The sequence below is a fragment of the Nestor notabilis genome, unplaced genomic scaffold (assembly GCF_000696875.1).
Source record: "Nestor notabilis isolate BGI_N333 unplaced genomic scaffold, ASM69687v1 scaffold14913, whole genome shotgun sequence".
In the NCBI taxonomy this organism is placed as follows: Eukaryota; Metazoa; Chordata; class Aves; order Psittaciformes; family Psittacidae; genus Nestor; species Nestor notabilis.
In genome coordinates this window covers 27,501-47,037 of record NW_009921641.1, presented here as the reverse complement: position 1 = coordinate 47,037, position 19,537 = coordinate 27,501, and the positions used below count along the sequence as shown (strand labels likewise).

At 37.0% G+C, this 19,537-nt stretch overlaps 1 protein-coding gene across 3 annotated transcripts in view; it reads right to left on the bottom strand.

The window, feature by feature from the left end:
- Nucleotides 1–19,537, bottom strand: part of KIF2A (kinesin heavy chain member 2A) — a 33,163-nt gene that overhangs the window by 6,221 nt on the left and 7,405 nt on the right. For 2 of the 3 annotated variants that reach the window (XM_010011246.1, XM_010011249.1), the window contains exons 7-15: nucleotides 18,816–18,870; nucleotides 15,925–16,087; nucleotides 14,648–14,738; nucleotides 14,460–14,523; nucleotides 13,399–13,490; nucleotides 13,008–13,150; nucleotides 12,073–12,277; nucleotides 8,547–8,657; nucleotides 2,860–2,927 (exon numbers count right to left, since the gene is read on the bottom strand). In XM_010011246.1, the coding sequence (XP_010009548.1) occupies nucleotides 2,860–2,927; nucleotides 8,547–8,657; nucleotides 12,073–12,277; nucleotides 13,008–13,150; nucleotides 13,399–13,490; nucleotides 14,460–14,523; nucleotides 14,648–14,738; nucleotides 15,925–16,087; nucleotides 18,816–18,870 (992 nt within the window). Of the gene's footprint in view, nucleotides 1–989; nucleotides 1,104–2,859; nucleotides 2,928–8,546; nucleotides 8,658–12,072; nucleotides 12,278–13,007; nucleotides 13,151–13,398; nucleotides 13,491–14,459; nucleotides 14,524–14,647; nucleotides 14,739–15,924; nucleotides 16,088–18,815; nucleotides 18,871–19,537 lie in introns of all 3 variants that reach the window. The other variant, XM_010011245.1, reaches the window with a different exon arrangement.

Genomic DNA, 19,537 nt, shown 5'->3' with positions numbered 1-19,537 from the left:
GCACTTTAGTGACAAAAAGATCTTATTCCAACTCCTAAAACGCATGGGCCATTGAATTTCAAGTTCTTCATCTTCTAGCAAGAGGCATTTTCTCATTGAAGCCTTACTACTCATCAACAGGGCAAAAGAAGGCAAAAATCTCCAAAATTTCAAAATTAACGCCTTAACAATAAATAATATTTGAAATAAGAGTTTATTCAGCACCCTAAGGCTGACCATCTTTCTTTTTCTGCGCACACAAAATTGTGCTTTAAAGAAGACAGTCAATCACTGCCCCACTAGCTGTTATCCACCGCACAAAGCAAATTGATCCCCGCAAGCAAATCCACCACAAATTCTGAAGAATATAATAACATCCAACCAGGTATCTCAGAATGAATAGATCCTTCAATTAAAACATTTTCAAAGGTGAAAATATCTGATTAAAATTAGGGTCTTGCAGCATGAAAATAGTTTGAATGGCTTATAATTATATCAAAAAAAGCCCATTTAAGAGTAAGTTTATGAAACAGACACATCAAGTATGCAAGTGTGGCAAGTTCTTTTCATTTCTTTAAAGGAAAAATACCGTATTTTTTTTCAACTACCACTTACATGCTACAATGGAAATGGGTTTTGCTCAGAGTGATGAAAACTTTTACAAATATGTATGCATTAAAATTGTTTTCTTTTTCAATTAGAGGTATTCAAATTACCCTAAACACAGACTTATCATATTGGGTCCACTAAATGTATAAAGGTGACATCATCTTTTTTTTTTTTTTTTTAAGTATGAAGGAAGCTAGCAAGAGTGTGGATGTTTAAGGAGGATGAGCAAAATACTGGGAAGATGATTGCAGATCATGCAGAACCATTACCTGCCAAACAAAATAAAAACAAAGTATGTGTGGCTCAAGGCAAGGGGACTAAATGAAAGGTTGGTCTGTAAAATTACATAGCCAAAAAGAAAACTTTAAGAATAAATATTCCATGTATAGAATGAAGTAGACCTGGTGACTGAAGGAGAAAAGTCGTCATACTCATAGGAAGGAGAGAGATCAGAGCGACTGCCACTACCCTGTGAGAAGGGAATGTCCGAAGGACTAATTCCAAATTCCTTTACTCTGCAGCAGCAAAATACAGCAGCAAATTAAAAGAAAATGTTCTCATAAACACAGTTAAAATGACAACTCTTTGTTTAGCATTCTCCTTTAATATTTTAACTACAAAATTATTTTTATATCAAAACACAGTGCGCCAACATATTTAAACCTTCTGCAAACAGCTTACAGATCACTAACAAAACCAATGCTGCTAATTCATGGGGGACTATAACAGCAGTGTTCTCAGAAGTGTAATTCCAGATTTCAGTTCCTGCAGTTAATATAATTTGTTCTACATTCAATATTCCATTACATGTCTCTTTTTAAAATATCAAAACTCTCCAGCTACAAAACTTTGAATTCTATTCTGTCCCATCTTACACGGCACACACATTGGTGTCCACCACCTAAAAACTAACTGTGCTATGAAAATAGCACATTGAATATTGCCAGAAAAATCCTAAAATCCTACACAATACACATGAAATAACTTTACAGTAATAAGCATTTACTCCATAACAACAGACAAATTCAACACCAAGGAATCAAGCACCAGGTTACAACACAACTATAGTATACTAGATATAGATGCTTAATTAGTTTTGCAGTGCCTTTTTCTAGAGACACTTCAGCAACATGTATTCTGTAAGGAGTAAAAGATCCATTGAGTCTTTATGAATGTGCGAGGTCCTTCATTATGTTACTGGAAGCAGAGGAGTGCTTCCTCTCTTACTGTAAGAGAGGAAGACGCCTCCTCACCAGGAAGGAAATCAGAGGCTGATCCAAGCCAGGCAGATATGCTACTAACTCCCCTGATGCAGACGCAGGGACTATTGGGTACCCAGAGGAGCAGGCGGCAACCTTTCCTAGCAGCCCTTTGTGCGCAGCTAGTGAATGGCTGGGATGCCCATCCAAGCAGGAGCAGAGCAGACGTGGTTCTGCTCTGCCTGTCAGTGGAGCAAGCACCACTAGATGGTAGCCTCTTCTAGCAAAATCAGGACTTCTGGTGGCCTAGAGGCATGTTTGCTGCCTTTGTTCTTCACAGCAAAGCTTGGGGTGAGGTCGCTGGGTAGCAGGGCTGACTGCAAGGACACACTGGACCTGATCACCCCATCTCCAAAAACACTAAATGAAGGAGAACTGCAGCAGGGAAGGCTCCTTTTGCACTCACTGAAGAGAGATAAACATTTTCGGAGAGTAGTACAGGTTTCAGAGGTGCTGCATTAGCCGCTGGGGTGTTAACCTCTCTACAAGCTACTGTAAACTCACTGTTGGATTAACTACTTAGGGATCTGAGATATTTGTCTGAATTTGGGAAGTATAAAATTTCAGGTGTGTATATACATACATATATATACACACACACAGAGAGAGAATTTGGCAACTGCATGCAATTCCACCAAGGGGATTTAAAATAAATTAATTAATTAATTAAACCACATTGCAGAAAGGGATTTCAGCTAACACTGCCAGGAATCACCATGAACACCGGCTACCCCTAATGCAAGAGATGGTGCTCAACACTAGTCATGGCATCTCCCACGTTTCTTGGAATCTACATTATCCATCACTGGATAATGGCTTAAATGCAGTTTCTACTGATTCTATTTTAATCATTGTAAAAAGTAACAATTTAAATTAAATGTGAGCCTGGATCAGCAATTTGTATGGTCAAATTATTCAAGTACCTAAAATAATTATATGTTACGGAACAACACTGTTCCAGATGTCAGTAACCAACTGCCAACATCACTATAAGCAATAACATTTTCCATACCTATTTGCGTATCTCAATGTATTCAGAGTGTTTTCACATGATGCCATTCCTGGAGAAATTGTAGCAATCTGGAGAAAACAAGCCACATGTTAATACAGCACTTTGTACAGATGAATGGGTAGATGAATTCAGGTTAACTTTATCTTTCTAATCTCCAGTTTCACTTGAGAACTTCTACAAAAAATGTGTACGATGTACAGCTGTCCTCATACAGTCACATCTCAAGGAGACAGATGTCAAATCAAAGCTTCAATTTAATTTTTTTAACCATACCTGCAACATTAAGAATTAATAGAAATTCAGTCAATTTCACCCATCTCACTGTCTTGGTAACATAATATGTTAATGCAAAACTCTAACTGAAAAAATAAGGACACCTCAAAAAGGGAAGTAGCAACTCAGGAGAAAATAAGCCAAATATACCCTGCAAACAATTACCAGGTTATTTTTTTAATACATCTTTGCAGGCTGTTTGCCATTCAAGCAGTCTGCATACTGATTTGAGAGATCTATTTTGACCACAATCCAAAACCGTACTTAATATTAAAGATAAACATGTGCAACTATTTTCCTAAGTAAAGATATATTTTCCCCTCAATTAAAAGTTATCTGTAAACAACACTTGACAGCTAACTTATCAGATGTATCTGGAGTCTACAGGTCTTCCTTTTCCAGCTAAATAAAATACCCTGAAGATCTCATCTTTCTATCACTTAGCAAAAATAGTAACTATGACCAGACACGAGTAGCGTCTTTATTTCTCTTAGTCTCTCTCAGTAGTCCAATTGTTTCATCTGTGCTCCTTTCAGGTGAGCCATAAAGGCACTCCCCAGGACAAACACTTCCATGATCCTACACACTAACTTTTTTTTTGTGGCAGCACAGCATCAGAAGACCGAAACTGATGGGGATTATATAATCCTGGTCTTCTCTTTCATCCTGGTGCTGATATGACTGTACAAAAGCACAGGTAGTCATCCTGAAAGGAATTTCTCCTAGTGGGGAGAAAGGAAGAATATGTGGTGGAAGGGGGTTAGGAAGTTATTACGGTTTAACCCAAGCTGGTACCTCAGCACCACGCAGCTGCTCACTCACTCTCTGCACCACCACCCCCTGCCCAGGCGGGATGGGAAGGAGAATTGAAAGAATGTAAACCCCACAGGCTGAGACAACAGTTTCTTAAGTGAAATAGAGTATAACTACTAAACTACAATATGCTAATAATAGCAATAATACAAGCAATAACAATACTAATAATAATAATAATAGGGAACAACAGAAAAAAAAGGAGAAATGATAATTCAGAAAAACACAAGTGATGCACAATACAATCACTCACCACCCACCAACACCCAGCCTGACCCGAGCAGAGATCTGGGCCTTACGGATAATTCCCCCAGTTTCTATACTGGGCATGACGTGCTGTGGTATGGAATAGCCCTTTGGCCAGTTTGGGTCAGGTCCTGTCTCTGCTTCCTCCCGGCTTCCTGTGCACCTCCTCACTGGCAGAGCAGGAGAGACTGAAAAGTCCTTGACCAGTGTAAGTGCTACTGAGCAACAACTAAAACATTGATGTGTTACCAGCATGGTTCTCAAACTAAAGCCAAAATGCAGCACTGCACCAGCTACTAGGAAGAAAATTAACTCTATGCCAGCCAAAACCACGACGGAAGTCTAAAAAGCCTGCTACCATAGAGAGTTAAGTTCAAACTTCCAATTCTGATCTACATCAGCTACTAATGAAAACAAGTGTAGCTTTTGAAAGTTCGTATGATTGCATATCTCTTTATAAAAAGTGTTCTAGCTGGTAATAAACAAAACCTAAAAGTTCCTAAAAGCCTTCTAAACTCATTTAGCGTGAAAGATGCATGCATCTCTTCCACTGGTTTAATATTCAGAGCACACTACACACAGCAACTGCCATAGCATCAGGGGACTACTCCAGCATTTTGAAGCATATACTGTAGGTGCTGTCAGGTACTTCATTCAGGGCACAAGAACCCATGCACAAGACTCAGGCTGTTAAACGCAAACATCCAGTACATCATACGCCCTCCTGGCCCAAGAAGCCCAGTCCAGGCAAGAAAGGAGGACTCCAACCTCTCTGTTGCTCGCTTCCTCATTTGTAATGCCAAACGATGATGGAAAAAGCTGCGCTATTTATGAACAGGAATATCTTTAAGACCTGAAATTACCTTTCTTCTTGAGTGTGTCTACATTGCTCATGACACATCCCAATGGAATCAATGGCCCTTTTGGGACACAAAGTCTATGGCTTCCTATTCCCACCCCAGAGGTTCGAGGTGTCCGGCACACCAAGCTATGGCTGCAACACTTCAAGGATGTAACACATCGAGGATGCAGCACTGGTTAAAAAAATTAGACTATTACACGTAGCTACCTTGAAAATTTCAAATGACGATACGTTACTCTACTATGTAACTCTTCAAAAACAATTTCAAACATTTTTTTAAACTACTTAAGGACAAGAACTTCAATAAAACTGCAATAACTATCGAAGTTCAAAACAACCTACTTGTGCTGGCTGTATGCCTCTGGATTTTTCCAGAATGAAGCAGATCCTAGTCATAACTGTTCACATTATCCGTTATTTTGAAAGTACTTTTTCTGAAATTTGGAAAAAAGTCTCCAAATTATAGTTTAACCTTATATACAGAAGAAAATGTTCCACCCCTAGAGATGCAACTTCAAATTGCAACAGGATGCCCATAAACAACAAAAGGAAAAAATCAAATAAAAATGAGGTGTAGAAATCACCAAATAAATTTGATTCAAATATCTCACAGATTAGTATGCCAAAACTCAAATGGAAAAGGCCCATCACGTCTTTTATACCAGGATATTAAGAATTTTAGAAACTTGAAATCACAAGTTTTTACTACATCATTTTATATGCACTCCATATTGAAAAACACCACAGATTTGCAAAACATCTTACGTTCTAGGACATAGCTGCTAGAATCCAGAATACTGGATCAAACCTTTGTTGATCCCTTTACAATAAATGCCTCTTACTGACAAGCAAAAGCAGCATCTTAAGAGATCTCACAATCAATAAGTAGTATTTTCCAATTGAATAGTATTTCTATGTTGCAAACTCAAGTTATTTTGCCTGTAATAGGCTAAAACATTTTACAGGAAAAATAATCATGACCTACATATTTCCTTGTGACAGTTACAGTAGTTATCACTAAAAAGTTCTTCTATGCTTTAATTTATTTCACAAGAAGTATACACTTCTAGAGAACATAGCAATGACCTATGCAGTCAACTATATGAACGTGAAAAGAAACTACTCATTATTAAACAATTTTTGCAGTAATTTTTACAAGTTTGAAGCACCACGGTTAATTACATGGCTCTGATGCAAAACAGCAATCAGCACACCTGCCAGATAAGCACTGTTTTAATTTAACAAAATATTGTTCGGCTTTAGCTATCACAAACAATAATGATTTGCTTTTTTCTTTTCCTGTATAGTCATCAGTAAAATTTTGCTGGTGCATGATACAAAATCTACACATGAACATGCTTACAAACCAGGTACACCCTGCCAAGGAGGAAAGCATAAATACCACATTGCAACACTGAATAAATTGTCCTGTTAAAAGAGACAAAAGAAGACCCAGAATATGGGTAATACTGCTGATCATTATCAACTATTCCCACCACTCGACCACTGGAATGCAAATCTTTTCTTTTTCCAGGGAACTGGAGAGGACTGCAAGTAATTTCAGTTATCTCTGATACCTCCCTCGATTCAAAACACGCTGTTCAGAAAGCTCTCAGATGTCTAGACAGGCAGCTTCATTCTGTATCCATATAGTTATTGCAGAAACAAGTGCTACAAATGCAAGAGCTCAATTCAAACAAAAGTAAAGATGCACTGCAGGTTCCTCTTCTTTCCCCTCTTCCTTTCAACTGTAATTCAGAGTAAGCCACAAAAGAAGGGAAGGACATATAAGCTTTCTTCCCACATCAGTATCTGTCCTGGTTTTGGCTGGGATGGAGTTAACTTTCTTCCTAGTAGATGGTGCAGTGCTGTATTTTGGATTTAGTCTGAAAACAATGTTGATAACACACCGATGTTTTAGTTGTTATGCAGTAGATTCTACTCTGATCAAGGACTTTTCAGTCTCTCCTGCTCTGCCAGTGAGGAGGGGCACAAGAAGTTGGGAGGAAGCAGGGACAGGAGAGCTGAGTCAACGAGCCAACCACAACTACAGGCTGCGCAGAGAATGGACTGCGACCAGTCCTGAGAAGGACTTTTGAATGCTGATTGACAAGAGGCTCAACATGAGCTGGCAGTGTGTGCTTCCAGTCCCGAAAGCCAGCTGTACAGTGGACTGCAACAAAGGAAGTGTGACCAGCAGGTCAAGGTGATTCTCCCCCTTTACTCCTATCTTGTGAGACCCCACCTGCAGTACTGTGTTCAGCTCTGGGGCCCACAACACAGGAAGGACATGGACCTCTGTCAAAGGATTCAGGATGCTCAAACGGCTGGAGCACCTCTCCTGGGAAGTCAGGCTAAGAGTTGGGGTTGTTCAGCCTGGAGAAGAGATGGCTCAGGGGAGACCTTAGAGCAGCTTCCAGTACCTAAAGAGGGCCTACAACAAATCTGGAGAGGGACTTTTTACAAGGGCATGTAGTGACAGGACTACAGGGAACGTTTTTAAACTGGCAGAAGGGAGATTTGGATTAGGTATTAGAAAGAAATTCTTTACTATAAGGATGGTGGGACACTGGCACTGGTTGCCCAGAGTAGTTCTGGATGCTCCATTGCATTGGTGTTCAAGGCCAGGTTGGACAGGGCTTTGAGCAACCTGGTCTAGTGGAAGGTGTCCCTGCCTGTGGCAGGGGGGGTGGGACTAGATGATCTTTAAGGTCTCTTCCAACCCAAACCATTCTATGATTCTATGATTCTACCAGCTAGAGGAAAGACTAGGCTGCCCTAACACCACAGTTTTCATGTTGTGGTCTGCAGACTTCTCTGGCCTCTAGGCTAATTAATTCCAAGGAATCTGTGAAAAGTAACCAACATAAATAAGCCTAGCAATTGGTATCCACTGCAGAAAGTTTGCATTTCCACAAGGCGAAATGTTAATGATGCACAAATAAAATGACTGCACACCAGTGCTTTTATCCAACAGAAGAATTGTTTTTCATGCTGATGCAACTGCACATTTATATAGTACACAACTATGTCTCCCATCTATCCCAAATACTCCTCCCCTCAACAGCCTAGAACATATTCTGATGTCTTTGATATCAACTTTAAATTTGTCTTTGTCATTTAAAGATTGTAACTCACCACTGTACTTCCAGTCTACACCACTTTTTCTAAAATTCTTAGTCAACAAACACTACTCATGTAATTCAGACATTACTGAAACAAATCAACGAAACAAACTTCTTGAGCTAGAAGTGTTTCTAGCTAGGTGCCTAGCTAGAAAACTAGAACCAGCAATAAGAAACACCAATAAAAAGTGAGAAGGGAACAAGTTATCTGAAATGTCTCTGCTTAAAGTCTCATTCCACATATAGTGTTAGTCCAAAACATCGCCAGTAGCAAGTGATTAATTTTAAACATTAGAGTTTAAAATTGCCTAAATTCCCAGTGTCTTTCCTTTTTGTAACTGTTAGAACAAACAGTTAAATCAACTTACCATACAGGTACGGGAGTTTTCTCCGATAAACGAATCTCTTAGCACCTGAGTAAGTTTACTTGCTCTGAAGGGTGTATGAGGTTTATTTCGGCCTAAGGCTCTAATGCACTCCTGAAAGAACAAACAGGTTTACGTATTTTAATTTAACATGTGTTGAATAAATGTAATACAAATACAACTCAATCATTATACACATGCCTTAAGTTATGTTGCTGTCCCCTAAAGTATCATTAAAATTTACCATTAAAGCTTGGATTCATGAAGTGTTAAGTTTTTACATCTTATTAAGCTCAGTAGAGATGTAGGAATTTACAAACTACTTGAGAACCTACAAACTTTCTGAATCTCATCCAAAATGTTTACATCTGTCGTATACAACAATAACAGAACAAACAAACAAAAAAATCAGTGTTGATGGTGAATTTCTGATTATCAGCTGTGAAAGCCAGAATGATCTACAACCTCCATTAGCAGCAGCAGTGTGGGCAGGGACACACGTTAAGTCTACCAACTGAAAGCAGTAGCTTTGATTCTGGCTCTACTACTGGCTTTCTTTACAGCTGAGAATCTTCTGAAAGCTTCCACAGGTCACAAACCTAGTAAGCATAGCTCTCTATTGATGTACTTGATGATCTTAAGGTCCTTTCCAACCCTAACTATTCTATGATTCTATGTTGGAAGACACTTGAAAACTGAAGTCCGTTTTAATTCCCCATTTTAAAATATTCTTCATGTTAATAAACAGAGATAGGTCTCCTCTATCACTCAAAAAGATATGGGACCAAACTGGTATTTGCAGTTGGTTGGTGAGTTCCAGTGAGAAATACTGTACAGATGTAAATATTACAAAATAACTGCAGAAGTTACAGCAGCAACTAATTACAACAGCGCAAACGAAGATCACATTAATCCAAATATTACTTCTGCTCATTCAGAACTCTTAACGTCAGTTAATAAATTACTTCTTACACAAAGAAAGTTTAAATTTGAATTTCTGTGGCATTGTTGTCATTTCCATATTTTAATCATTAATTCCAGTTTCTAACTTTGCCTTAATATTTTGTGTACAGGTATCTCTTCAGATGCATGGCTTCCTTGTACAGTTTTGACATGTCTAAACACAGAACTTCTTTGAACAACTATACTTCAGAATCTTTTCAAATTAGAGTTGTGCTTTTAGCAGCACTAACAGATGAAATGGCTTTTATGTTACACATAGTTCTACAGTAGTTCAGCTAATCCTACAGCTACAGCCATAATCTTGATGCTTTTCAAAATTTCCTGGAAACAGCTTCTTCCAAAAACCTAGAAGCTGTAGGATGATAATCTAAGAAAGCATTGCAAGTGTGAGACAGCATAAAATAGAACTAAAAATGGGGTCAGAATAAAACTGCCATAATATAGAACAGAACAAACACAAGGGCAAGTTGGTTTTAACTGAATTGATTACTGAAAAAACTCACCAGCTGAATTTTACAGACTGGACACAGCTGAGAGAAACAGAAAGACTGAAGCTTGCTGAAGGTGAATTTCATATGCAAATGCTAAAAAGGACTCAATACTTACAGGCAAGCAAGGCAGTGCACTTCCTTGTTTGTTTTTTTTTTTTTTAATTTTTGCATTAATATTATACTTACATAAGGAAAAAGATGATTAGATATAAAGAGAGGCAACAGATTTTCAACAAGTGATACTATAAACAGAAAACAGTAACACATGTATGTTGAATTTCTGATATGGCAACCAACAAGTTCAGTTATGATATTTTAATTTACTATAACCTTTTCTGGTTTGTGTACTCCTGAAAAATTAGAATTGTATTATCTCCTTATTAGTAAAAGGATCACAGGAGGACACTGCCAGCTTATAAAATTAATGGAATTTTTAACTACTTTTGCTTTTCATCACAGCTCAGAAAAACAGGTAACAAAATGACAACACTAATTTCATGTAGAGACATTAAAGAAGTAACTTCCTGTACAAAAAATGTGAACGGATTAGCAGAGGACTGATAGCCAGATGCAAATAGCAAGTCATGGATTAGCATCGAAGGCCACTCCTCCGAACATGCCAGTTTAATTTGAACTTGACAGTAACTTCAAGGGTCTTGAATATAAATGGAAAAAGCTGTGTAATATTTCTAGAGATAGGCAAAAAACCTGAAAATTAACATATCATTGAAACTTGTATCTTCTTGTACCACTGTTTAGACCTCCACTTGTTTTTATTTCCCCTTCCCAATATAATTTAGATCACAGCTACCAGTACAGCAGCAGCAGAACCTTTCACTGTAATTAAAAAGCCAAGTTGAATGAAAATGAACCAAGTATGTTGTATGGGTATTGCCCTGAAGGTATTAGCTAGTACAAAATCAATGAGTAAACTGGAAAAAAAAAAGTAAAAAAAAAAAATTAAAACCCCCAGAACAAACCAGCTTTACTTAATTACATATGGAAACAAGTGATAACATCAACACAGACTTGCTTCATTATTTACTTTGATGCTAAGTCAAAACAGGCCACAGTTTTGGAACTGCTGCTTCTACTTTTTCAACATGTCATACAATTTTGTAATGACACATCACAGGTTACAATTTTGTGGTGTTTTATGAGATCTGTTTACAGTCAGACACCAGTCTTCGGCCATGTTTATACTGCGGATAAAAAAGTAAGCACAGTGATTTTGGGATTCAGTTTCTTTATATAAAACCACTGTGTTGGTGCTGAGAGTAGTAAAACTAAGCAAAACTAACCAGCAACAGAGGTAAGTTTTGCAATATTCAATATTAGTCTCCCCAGTCAAGACTAAAAAATTACTTTCCCTATTCAGACTGAACCTCTGCCAAGCATTATAAACAAACATACAAGGCATGTGAATATTTAAATAATATTTCTTAGCTGTCTTGATATGTCCTGGACTGATGTATGAAAAATCTATAAAGTGACTATATGAGACAATCTGCTGCAAAAATTAGTCACAAATGGATTCCAATTTTCAAGGATTATTTTAATCTATTTGTTAGTTCTTTCTGGAAATGTTATTGTGTTGCTTTAGTGAACTAACAAACAGCAGTAAATAAATATGTTGTAAAAGTAATTTTAATTTTTTTTTAAGAAAAAACAAAATGACATCAGTAAGAATATTCCCAGTTAGTATTTCAGATCTTGAGTAGCTATGTCAGTCATCTGTTCCTCCCATTTTAGATAGACAGATATATATATAAAAATATATATATATGTATCACTGAAGTCCTCAAATTCCACTACTGGGGAATTTTTGTTGAATTTTTATTTTTCCTTTCTTAAACTACATGCAAATCAATAGCACACTTCCACAATGTTTCTACTTGGTAATTAACAAGTGTTCCCTCAGGCATTTAGAGGAGAAATTGATACATTATTTTACCTGTCACATCAATAGACAATGTAGAAAAGCAAAGCCTGCAAAAATATTCATTTTAAAAGTCATTGGTGTTCTATGTAGAAGGCTTCCACCTACTCAAAGGCAATGGAAACATTTCAGTTACCTTGAGTGCTAAAAGGCTCTTGTTAATTTCTGCACCTTCTAGTCGAGTCTGCCTGTCTGCACTGGAAGTATCTGCTCCTCTTTCATTGCCAGCCAAATCAATCAGAGAAAATTTACCATGCAATTTCCCTTTCCTTCTGAGAATAATCTGAAACACTGCATGGCTTCGAGATGAGTGTGCATTTGCAGATGTCTGGCCAGACGTCCTTTAAACAAAAGGAGAGAAAGGAAGGACATAAAAACAGGTGAAGGACCATACATGTTAAACACAATAACCTCAGAACATTAGGTTTTTTTCACAGCAGAGTCCTGTATTTGCTTACACATGTTGACAGCATATCTAACATTGTTGTGGACACTAGAGATACAACCCTAATAACTAGATGTACATAGCACAATTATACCCATTTCATCTCTTCAACCAGAAATGGAAAATCAGTAACATTTTACCTCCCTTTCAAAAGCAATAGTCAGATCTTCAAAGATTTCAGATTATCAGAGAGTTTACAAGTAAGATGCCGATGGTACTTTCACCTGATCAGGCAGCTGTCTTTGTACGAGGCTGATTTTAAACACAATGAAGCTGGGTTTTTAAAAAAATACAAAAATTCTACACTTAACCTCTGTCACTACATATCAAGGCCTTTAAGAGGTGAAGAATCTGGCAGTATTCCAGATTACAAATCACACGAATTCAAGCGAGTAAGATGCTTACATAATGCATGTAGTTCACATCCTGTAGAAAAATCAGTTATTTCTCTCTAGGAGACAGAGAAATTCTAAACATTTATTTAAAAGGTACGCAGATTCCTATTTTGCAGTCAACGTCATCAAAACACCCATATTAAAAAGCCATCACTACAAAGACATCCAAAAAAATTCTTATTCTGAACCTTTAATGTACAATGAAAAACTGCTGTAAGTTATGGGAGATACCTGCAGCTGTTGCCTATATCAATAAGCTTAAGAACATCTTCAACACATTTAACTTCCCGTTCCTGTAATCCCACCACTTGGACTTGCTGTTTGCCATCTTCTAACACTCTTAATTTTGTCTTCCTGTTCAACAAGTCAAAAACCTTAGGGAGGGGAGGAAAACAGAAGAGTTAAAGAGAAACTTTAAAAGACACTTTTGTTTCAAATCCTGTATCAAAATATGCAAAGCATTCCATGGAAAACATGAGTGTAAGAGAAGTATAAAGAATTACTTGAAATACAGCTTTTACTACAATGGGGGGCGGGGGGAACCAATAACTTATGTGACAAGCTCAAAATCTTGTTTGTGAAAGAGAAGTTCCCCTTCCTCAGAGAAAGATCAGGTACTCACCTTACCACTGTAGATCTCAAAAAATGTTGCATATACTTGGAGTTCTAACTTCTTATTGTTTGGTTTCTTTAGCATGAGAAAGACGTCTCGAGCTGTCAATACATTTCCACAATAAAAAGAAATCTTGTTATGTCTTTTCATTAAGTGAAGACTCATTAATGTGTAATAGTCTATTTTACAGCAACTGTCATATTTTGCAAGTATAACAGATATGGTCAATCAACCAAGCCTAAAACATCGCAGTTTAAACTACCACACTATATTAGAAGATGCAAAAGACTCTAAAATTGTAAAAATTACTCATCCATTATTACATTTTTTGAATAATCTATGTATACACATTTACTTTACTATGTAAAAACTACACGTCTAGGAACTACTTCTGATGTTACCAAAGCTCCACTGTAATGCAAAATATCACAGAACCATAGAATGGTTTGGGTTGGAAAGGACCTTAAGATCATCTAGTTCCAACCCCCCTGTCATAAGCAGGGACACCACACACTAAACCATGTCACCCAAGGCTCTGTCCAACCTGGCCTTGAACACCGCCAAGGTTGGAGCATTCACAGCTTCCTTGGGCAACTCATTCCAGTGCCTCACCACCCTCACTGTATAAGAACTTCTGCCTTATATCTAACCTGAACTTCCCCTGTTCAAGTTTAAACCCATTGCCCCTTGTCCTATTGCTACAGTCCCTGATGAAGAGTCCCTCCCCAGCATTCTTATAGGCCCCCTTCAGATACTGGAAGGCTGCTATGAGGTCTCCACGCAGCCTTCTCTTCTGCAGGCTGAACAGCCCCAACTTTCTCAGCCTGTCTTCATACAGGAGGTGCTCCAGACCCCTTATCTTTGTGGCCCTGCTCTGGACTTGCTCCAACAGCTCCCCGTCCTTCTTATGTTGAGTACTCCAAGTAGGGTCTCACGAGAACAGAGTAGAGGGGCACATGTAGACATATGTAGAAGGGCATATGTAGACTTGTATATTTGTACTACAGGGAGTAGAAAATCTGTAGATATCAACTAAACTGCAAAATGCCAACAAGCCAATAAGGTCTCACCTGCAAGTGCATATATGCCTTTAGAACAATCCTGGTTCTTTCCTGAAAAGTCACCACCCATAGTCTAAATAAAAAAAAAGAGAAAAAAAAAAAAAAATCACAGAACTGTAACTTACATATTTGTTACTTATTAGAACTTAGCTTACACAAAAAGAAGTGTCTTCTTTATATGTAGAAGAAATACTTACATGGGTTTTTCCACTGCCTGTCTGCCCATACGCAAAACAAGTTGCCATTCCCCTTTCAAATATGGTCTCCACTAATGGTCGAGCTGTAAACCTTAAATGCAAAAAGCAACAGCACTTAAACCGAATTACTTTAAGGTGCCATTACTATAAATTTATAATCATTAAGGCCAGAAGAGACAAAACTGGTCCTGTAGTTTGAGCGGACAAAGGCTATCTCTACATTAATTCCTGAACTATAGAGACTACCAGCCCTAAGGCATTAAAATATCCCAAACAATCATAGAAAAGCTACAAGGTCTCTCACACTTATTTTTAAACAATATTATCCTCCTTCAAACCCTAAGAAGAAAAAAAACTGTTTAAGTGATGTCCCACAGCATAGCTTACTACCTGGAGTTTGGAGCTTCCTATAGAAAACTAAATTAAAAAGACACCAAAGTAGGACAGTGGAGCAGATAAATACTTAAGTTTTGCCAATACTAAAATTTTGCTGAATTTTTGGAGTTGTTTTTTTATTTCCCAAACCCATTTTTTAAAGCCTTGTGTGCATTATTCTGTGTCAGCTGAGAAAATGAAACAGAAAAATAAAGGAGAAAATGGAGATCGTAATATCTTGAGGCTCAAAGTGGGTGTGTGTCTTTGTTGTTGTAGTTCTTTTAAATCAGAAAGATTCAATATTTCAAGCAAGGTAACTTAGCTCCATGCACCTGGATGTTACATCAGCCAGATTGCTTCCAGTAGCCAAGCTAGCTCAGGCATCTCATAATACAACAATATAACCTCTCTTGCTTTCTTTGCACTCCTTCTGCACTCTCTTCTTATTTGTTTCCTTCTCTTAATTATCTTACATTCAGTCTACAAGCTCTTTGAGGATGGAGCTAGCCTTTTCTTCCAAGTTTCTCGAAGACTAAAAGCCATGACTCAGTTTTCTCAGGTGCTGCACACACACTAAGACAACAAGCCTAAGGCACAGGGAGAGCTCAAGAAGATGTTCATAAGGAGGCAGACAATACATGGTAGAGCTTGGAAACCACATGGGCTTGGAGGAGAGATGAGAGCAGGACTGAGGTCAATGGAGGTGGACATAACATTACAGGCAAATAACTTGGGATATAGAGTTAAACAAAAGCAAACAGATAAAAGAATAGAGGTAGCAATATACTTATCTGATAACATACAGAATACGCATAAATGACCGAGGGTTAAGCCCACAGTTATTGACATGGAAGACACTCCAGAAAAAAAGATTCATAAAAGAAAAAAGCATATACACATACCTGTAAACCATTTCATTAGGAGACGTTTCATCAAAGGTATAATCAAAACGAAAAGTTTGGTTTTCTAGGTACCTTGTTAAATCCACCTTTTGTTTTGGTTCATGTACCATCACAACATCTTTACTAGGAATTGTTATTACATCAAGGTCTTTCATTAAAGTTTCTGTAAAATAAGTGAAATATTTAACTAGCAACACATTTTTTTAATTTTTTTCATTGTGGACACTCTTACAACATCCCAGATAACACAACTCCTCCAAGCAACAACACTGCAATGGATTTGGGGCTTCCAATGCCTAGATTTCATTTTGGAAGTCTAGTCACCCTATCCTACCAATTGCTAGAAATTAAAGACAGGTTGTACAAAGCTGGTAAGAAAATAATCATTAATTTTAGCACTATTATTGTAGCTTGTTATGTATTCTATAATAACACTTCCCAAAGATTTCACATTTTTCTCCCGGCTTCTACACTGTTTTACAGATTAATGACATATCCTTAAGTTTTTATAATGTCTCTAATTGATAAACTGGATGCTTATTTTCCCTAAATCCTTAATGCTACAGTCATACATTCACAACCTTCCAAAAGAATTTTGCTTTCATTTTACACAGACATTTTTGTTTGTGTATTCCTCCTGTAACATAAAGGATACATCTTTAATATAGAATTTCTCCGGAATAAAATCCTTTCTAAAGATTACCTTGTAAGCAGAAAAAGCTAAAAATACTAATAATCCTTCCTATCACTGGGAATGAAAAAATGCCATCTAGACGTGATTTCAACAGCGAGGTCCCAGGATATAATTACTACACAGCATTACAATTTACTGGCAATTGTTGCACGAGATACGAGTCAGCAAAATAGAGAACCCAGTGATCCATGATATGCACAAAAATAAAGATCCTTTGTGTGTACATTCAGGATCACTAATGTGTCCTACTTCCATTTCTATGTAAAATTTCTTAAGGCATGCAGTTCAGGAATTTGATGTGGCTGTATGCAATCAGATAGAAATCTTTTCATCGGTTAACAAGCTGATCAAACAGTACAATGGTTACCATTGCATAATATTATACACCAACAGAAATATGCGTTCAATCACTATATAATCATTTTTTCAACTGCTCTGCAATAAAACAAGATGCAATTACTCTACAGTAATCACAGAGAAAAAATAAGGAACAGGGATGAGAAGAGATGCAAGTCAGTCAAATCCTTGCAGCAAAAGCTTTTTAGTTTAAGCAGTCAAAAGCTGTTTTTCCTTAAACAATTATTCGGAGTAAGACATTTACCTGCTCCCAGCTATTTGTTACATTCCTTGCTGATGAAAATTCAGAATATTGTCTCTGAAACCCACCATACATTTCTCAATTATAAATATATGTCACTGAAGTAAAATCTCAATGTCAAAACAAATTATTTTTTTAAATTAGATTTTAAAAACTTAATTTTTTTTATTTAAATAAAATAATTAAAATATCAATGTGAACACCTACTTCCTGCAAAGTCAATCCACAGAATGATTGGTACTGATAACCCTAAGGTACAAACCAATTTCATTTTTTCCTCTTCAGGGGCTTAAATACTAACATCTTTGATTCTTTTATACTCTTCGATTTTAAAATATGGCATGAGAAATACTGTTTCTTATGAAGTGTGTGTTTTCAGAAAATTGTATCATGTGGGTACCAGATAATGCACAGATTATTTCACTAGTACCTTTTTACTGCAGGTTATTCTTGAAAATGCAAAATAACTTTAGTACTAACCTCATTTTTTCATACACCCATCTACCTACAAACAATTTGCGCTATTTTTTTAAATAACCTAAACCAGTAATACCTAAGATATACAACTTTCACAAGATCAAATCCTACTTCTGATCCCAGCTCATGCCCTGTGACAACTTGCTCTCATTTACTGCAATCTCATTTTGTCCACCTTCAGTAGAAGGTAACATTTTCCCTAAACGCATGAGATTTTTAAGTCATATTTTATTGTAGATAACCTCCAACAATGAAATCGGAATTCAGCTGCTACCAGACCTGTGCATTGAACGCCCTCATTATATAGGTTGTGCTAAATATTTTCAATTAATCAATTTGAGATTATGCATTCTTTTCAGATCGGTAAAAGAGAAAAATAGAGGGAATAGGAAAACAGTAAGCATCAAAACGAAGAAAAATCAAGTATGGTAAGTTAAAGGTCTTTTCCAACCTTGTTGATTCTATGATTCTAAGTAGCAACATGGGGGGGGGGGGAAGAAGACAAAAACTGTATATTGGTATCAAAATGTTTTCCCTTTCCCACACAATTCTCCTGTTTGCCTCTGAATATGCTCCAGATAATCTTGCGTGTGTAGTTCTGACAGTATAAAAGTAAGAAAAGCATGCCATGTAGAGTTAGAGTGATGCTCTTCAAGCCCTTTATCTAAACAAAATATAGAATCACTGAATCATAAAATGGTTTCGATTGGAAGGGACCTCTAAAGATCATCTAGTTCCAAACCCCCTGCCTTTGGCAGGGACACCTTCCGCTAGACCAGGAAACAGAACAAAAAACATCTTTCAAAGTGTAAGTCAGCTTACTTAAGCACTGGATTCCAACAGAAGCATCTGCATTCTTTATTTCCCACTGAAAGTAAAGAACTTCATGGGAAGATTGAGATTTAGCTGAAGTTGAAAACCTCAACTTTTTTCTTTTATACAAGCTCCAGTCTGTCGGATAGACAGCAAGAAGTTGTAATACTAATCTCATATTTAAAAAGTAACTAGTAGTGTAATAGTTTCACCTTTGATCAGTATTCCTAGATCTCTAACATGAATAATATTACTATCAGAAGCAGCTTTTCAGAGGAAAAAAGTCAGCAAAATCTTTAATGGTCATACCTTTTTTATTGAGTGGTCGTTTCCGTACACAAACACATATCCTGTGCTCATCAATCTGCAAAGGAAATAATGTTTCAGTGAACTATACCCCAATTCCAGTTACACAGTAGCTTACTTATTTTTGAATTAATTAACCAATAATTTAAACTAAGAGAAATATTTAAGACAGTGAGTCATCTGAACATGGAAAAGCTCCTTGTGTCTGCATAATAGCAAAGAACCCAAAAGGGAGAACCATGCATTAACAAAATCCCTGCAGAGAGTGGTCTAATCCTGTAGCATCCCAGGTACATCTTGGAATGTTGCAAGCAAATCCAGCCCTAACAGGGTAGATATACTATTGACAGAAATGATCACCATCTCCAATTTCCACAGAGATCTGATAATCTTCATTTAAGAATCCCGATCTTCTGACTTCTCTGTAAATCAAAGGCCTTCATCACCTTCAAAGATCAAATATTAATCTTTATACTCAACAAGGTTTTAGAGAGAAGCTTAATGGTTCTGTGTGCATATCCCCTAGCATCCCAGGAAAATTTACAATACAGAGGCTGAGTGACTACTTAATACATATTGGTATTATTTTATAGTAAAAGGATATTTAAATAACATAACAAAATTAACAATAATTTAGGACTTTCAACACCTACTAATTTCTATAGCACCAAATTACTGAAAAAATAAATCCATGTGATAACAAATACCAAAACATATTAAACTAC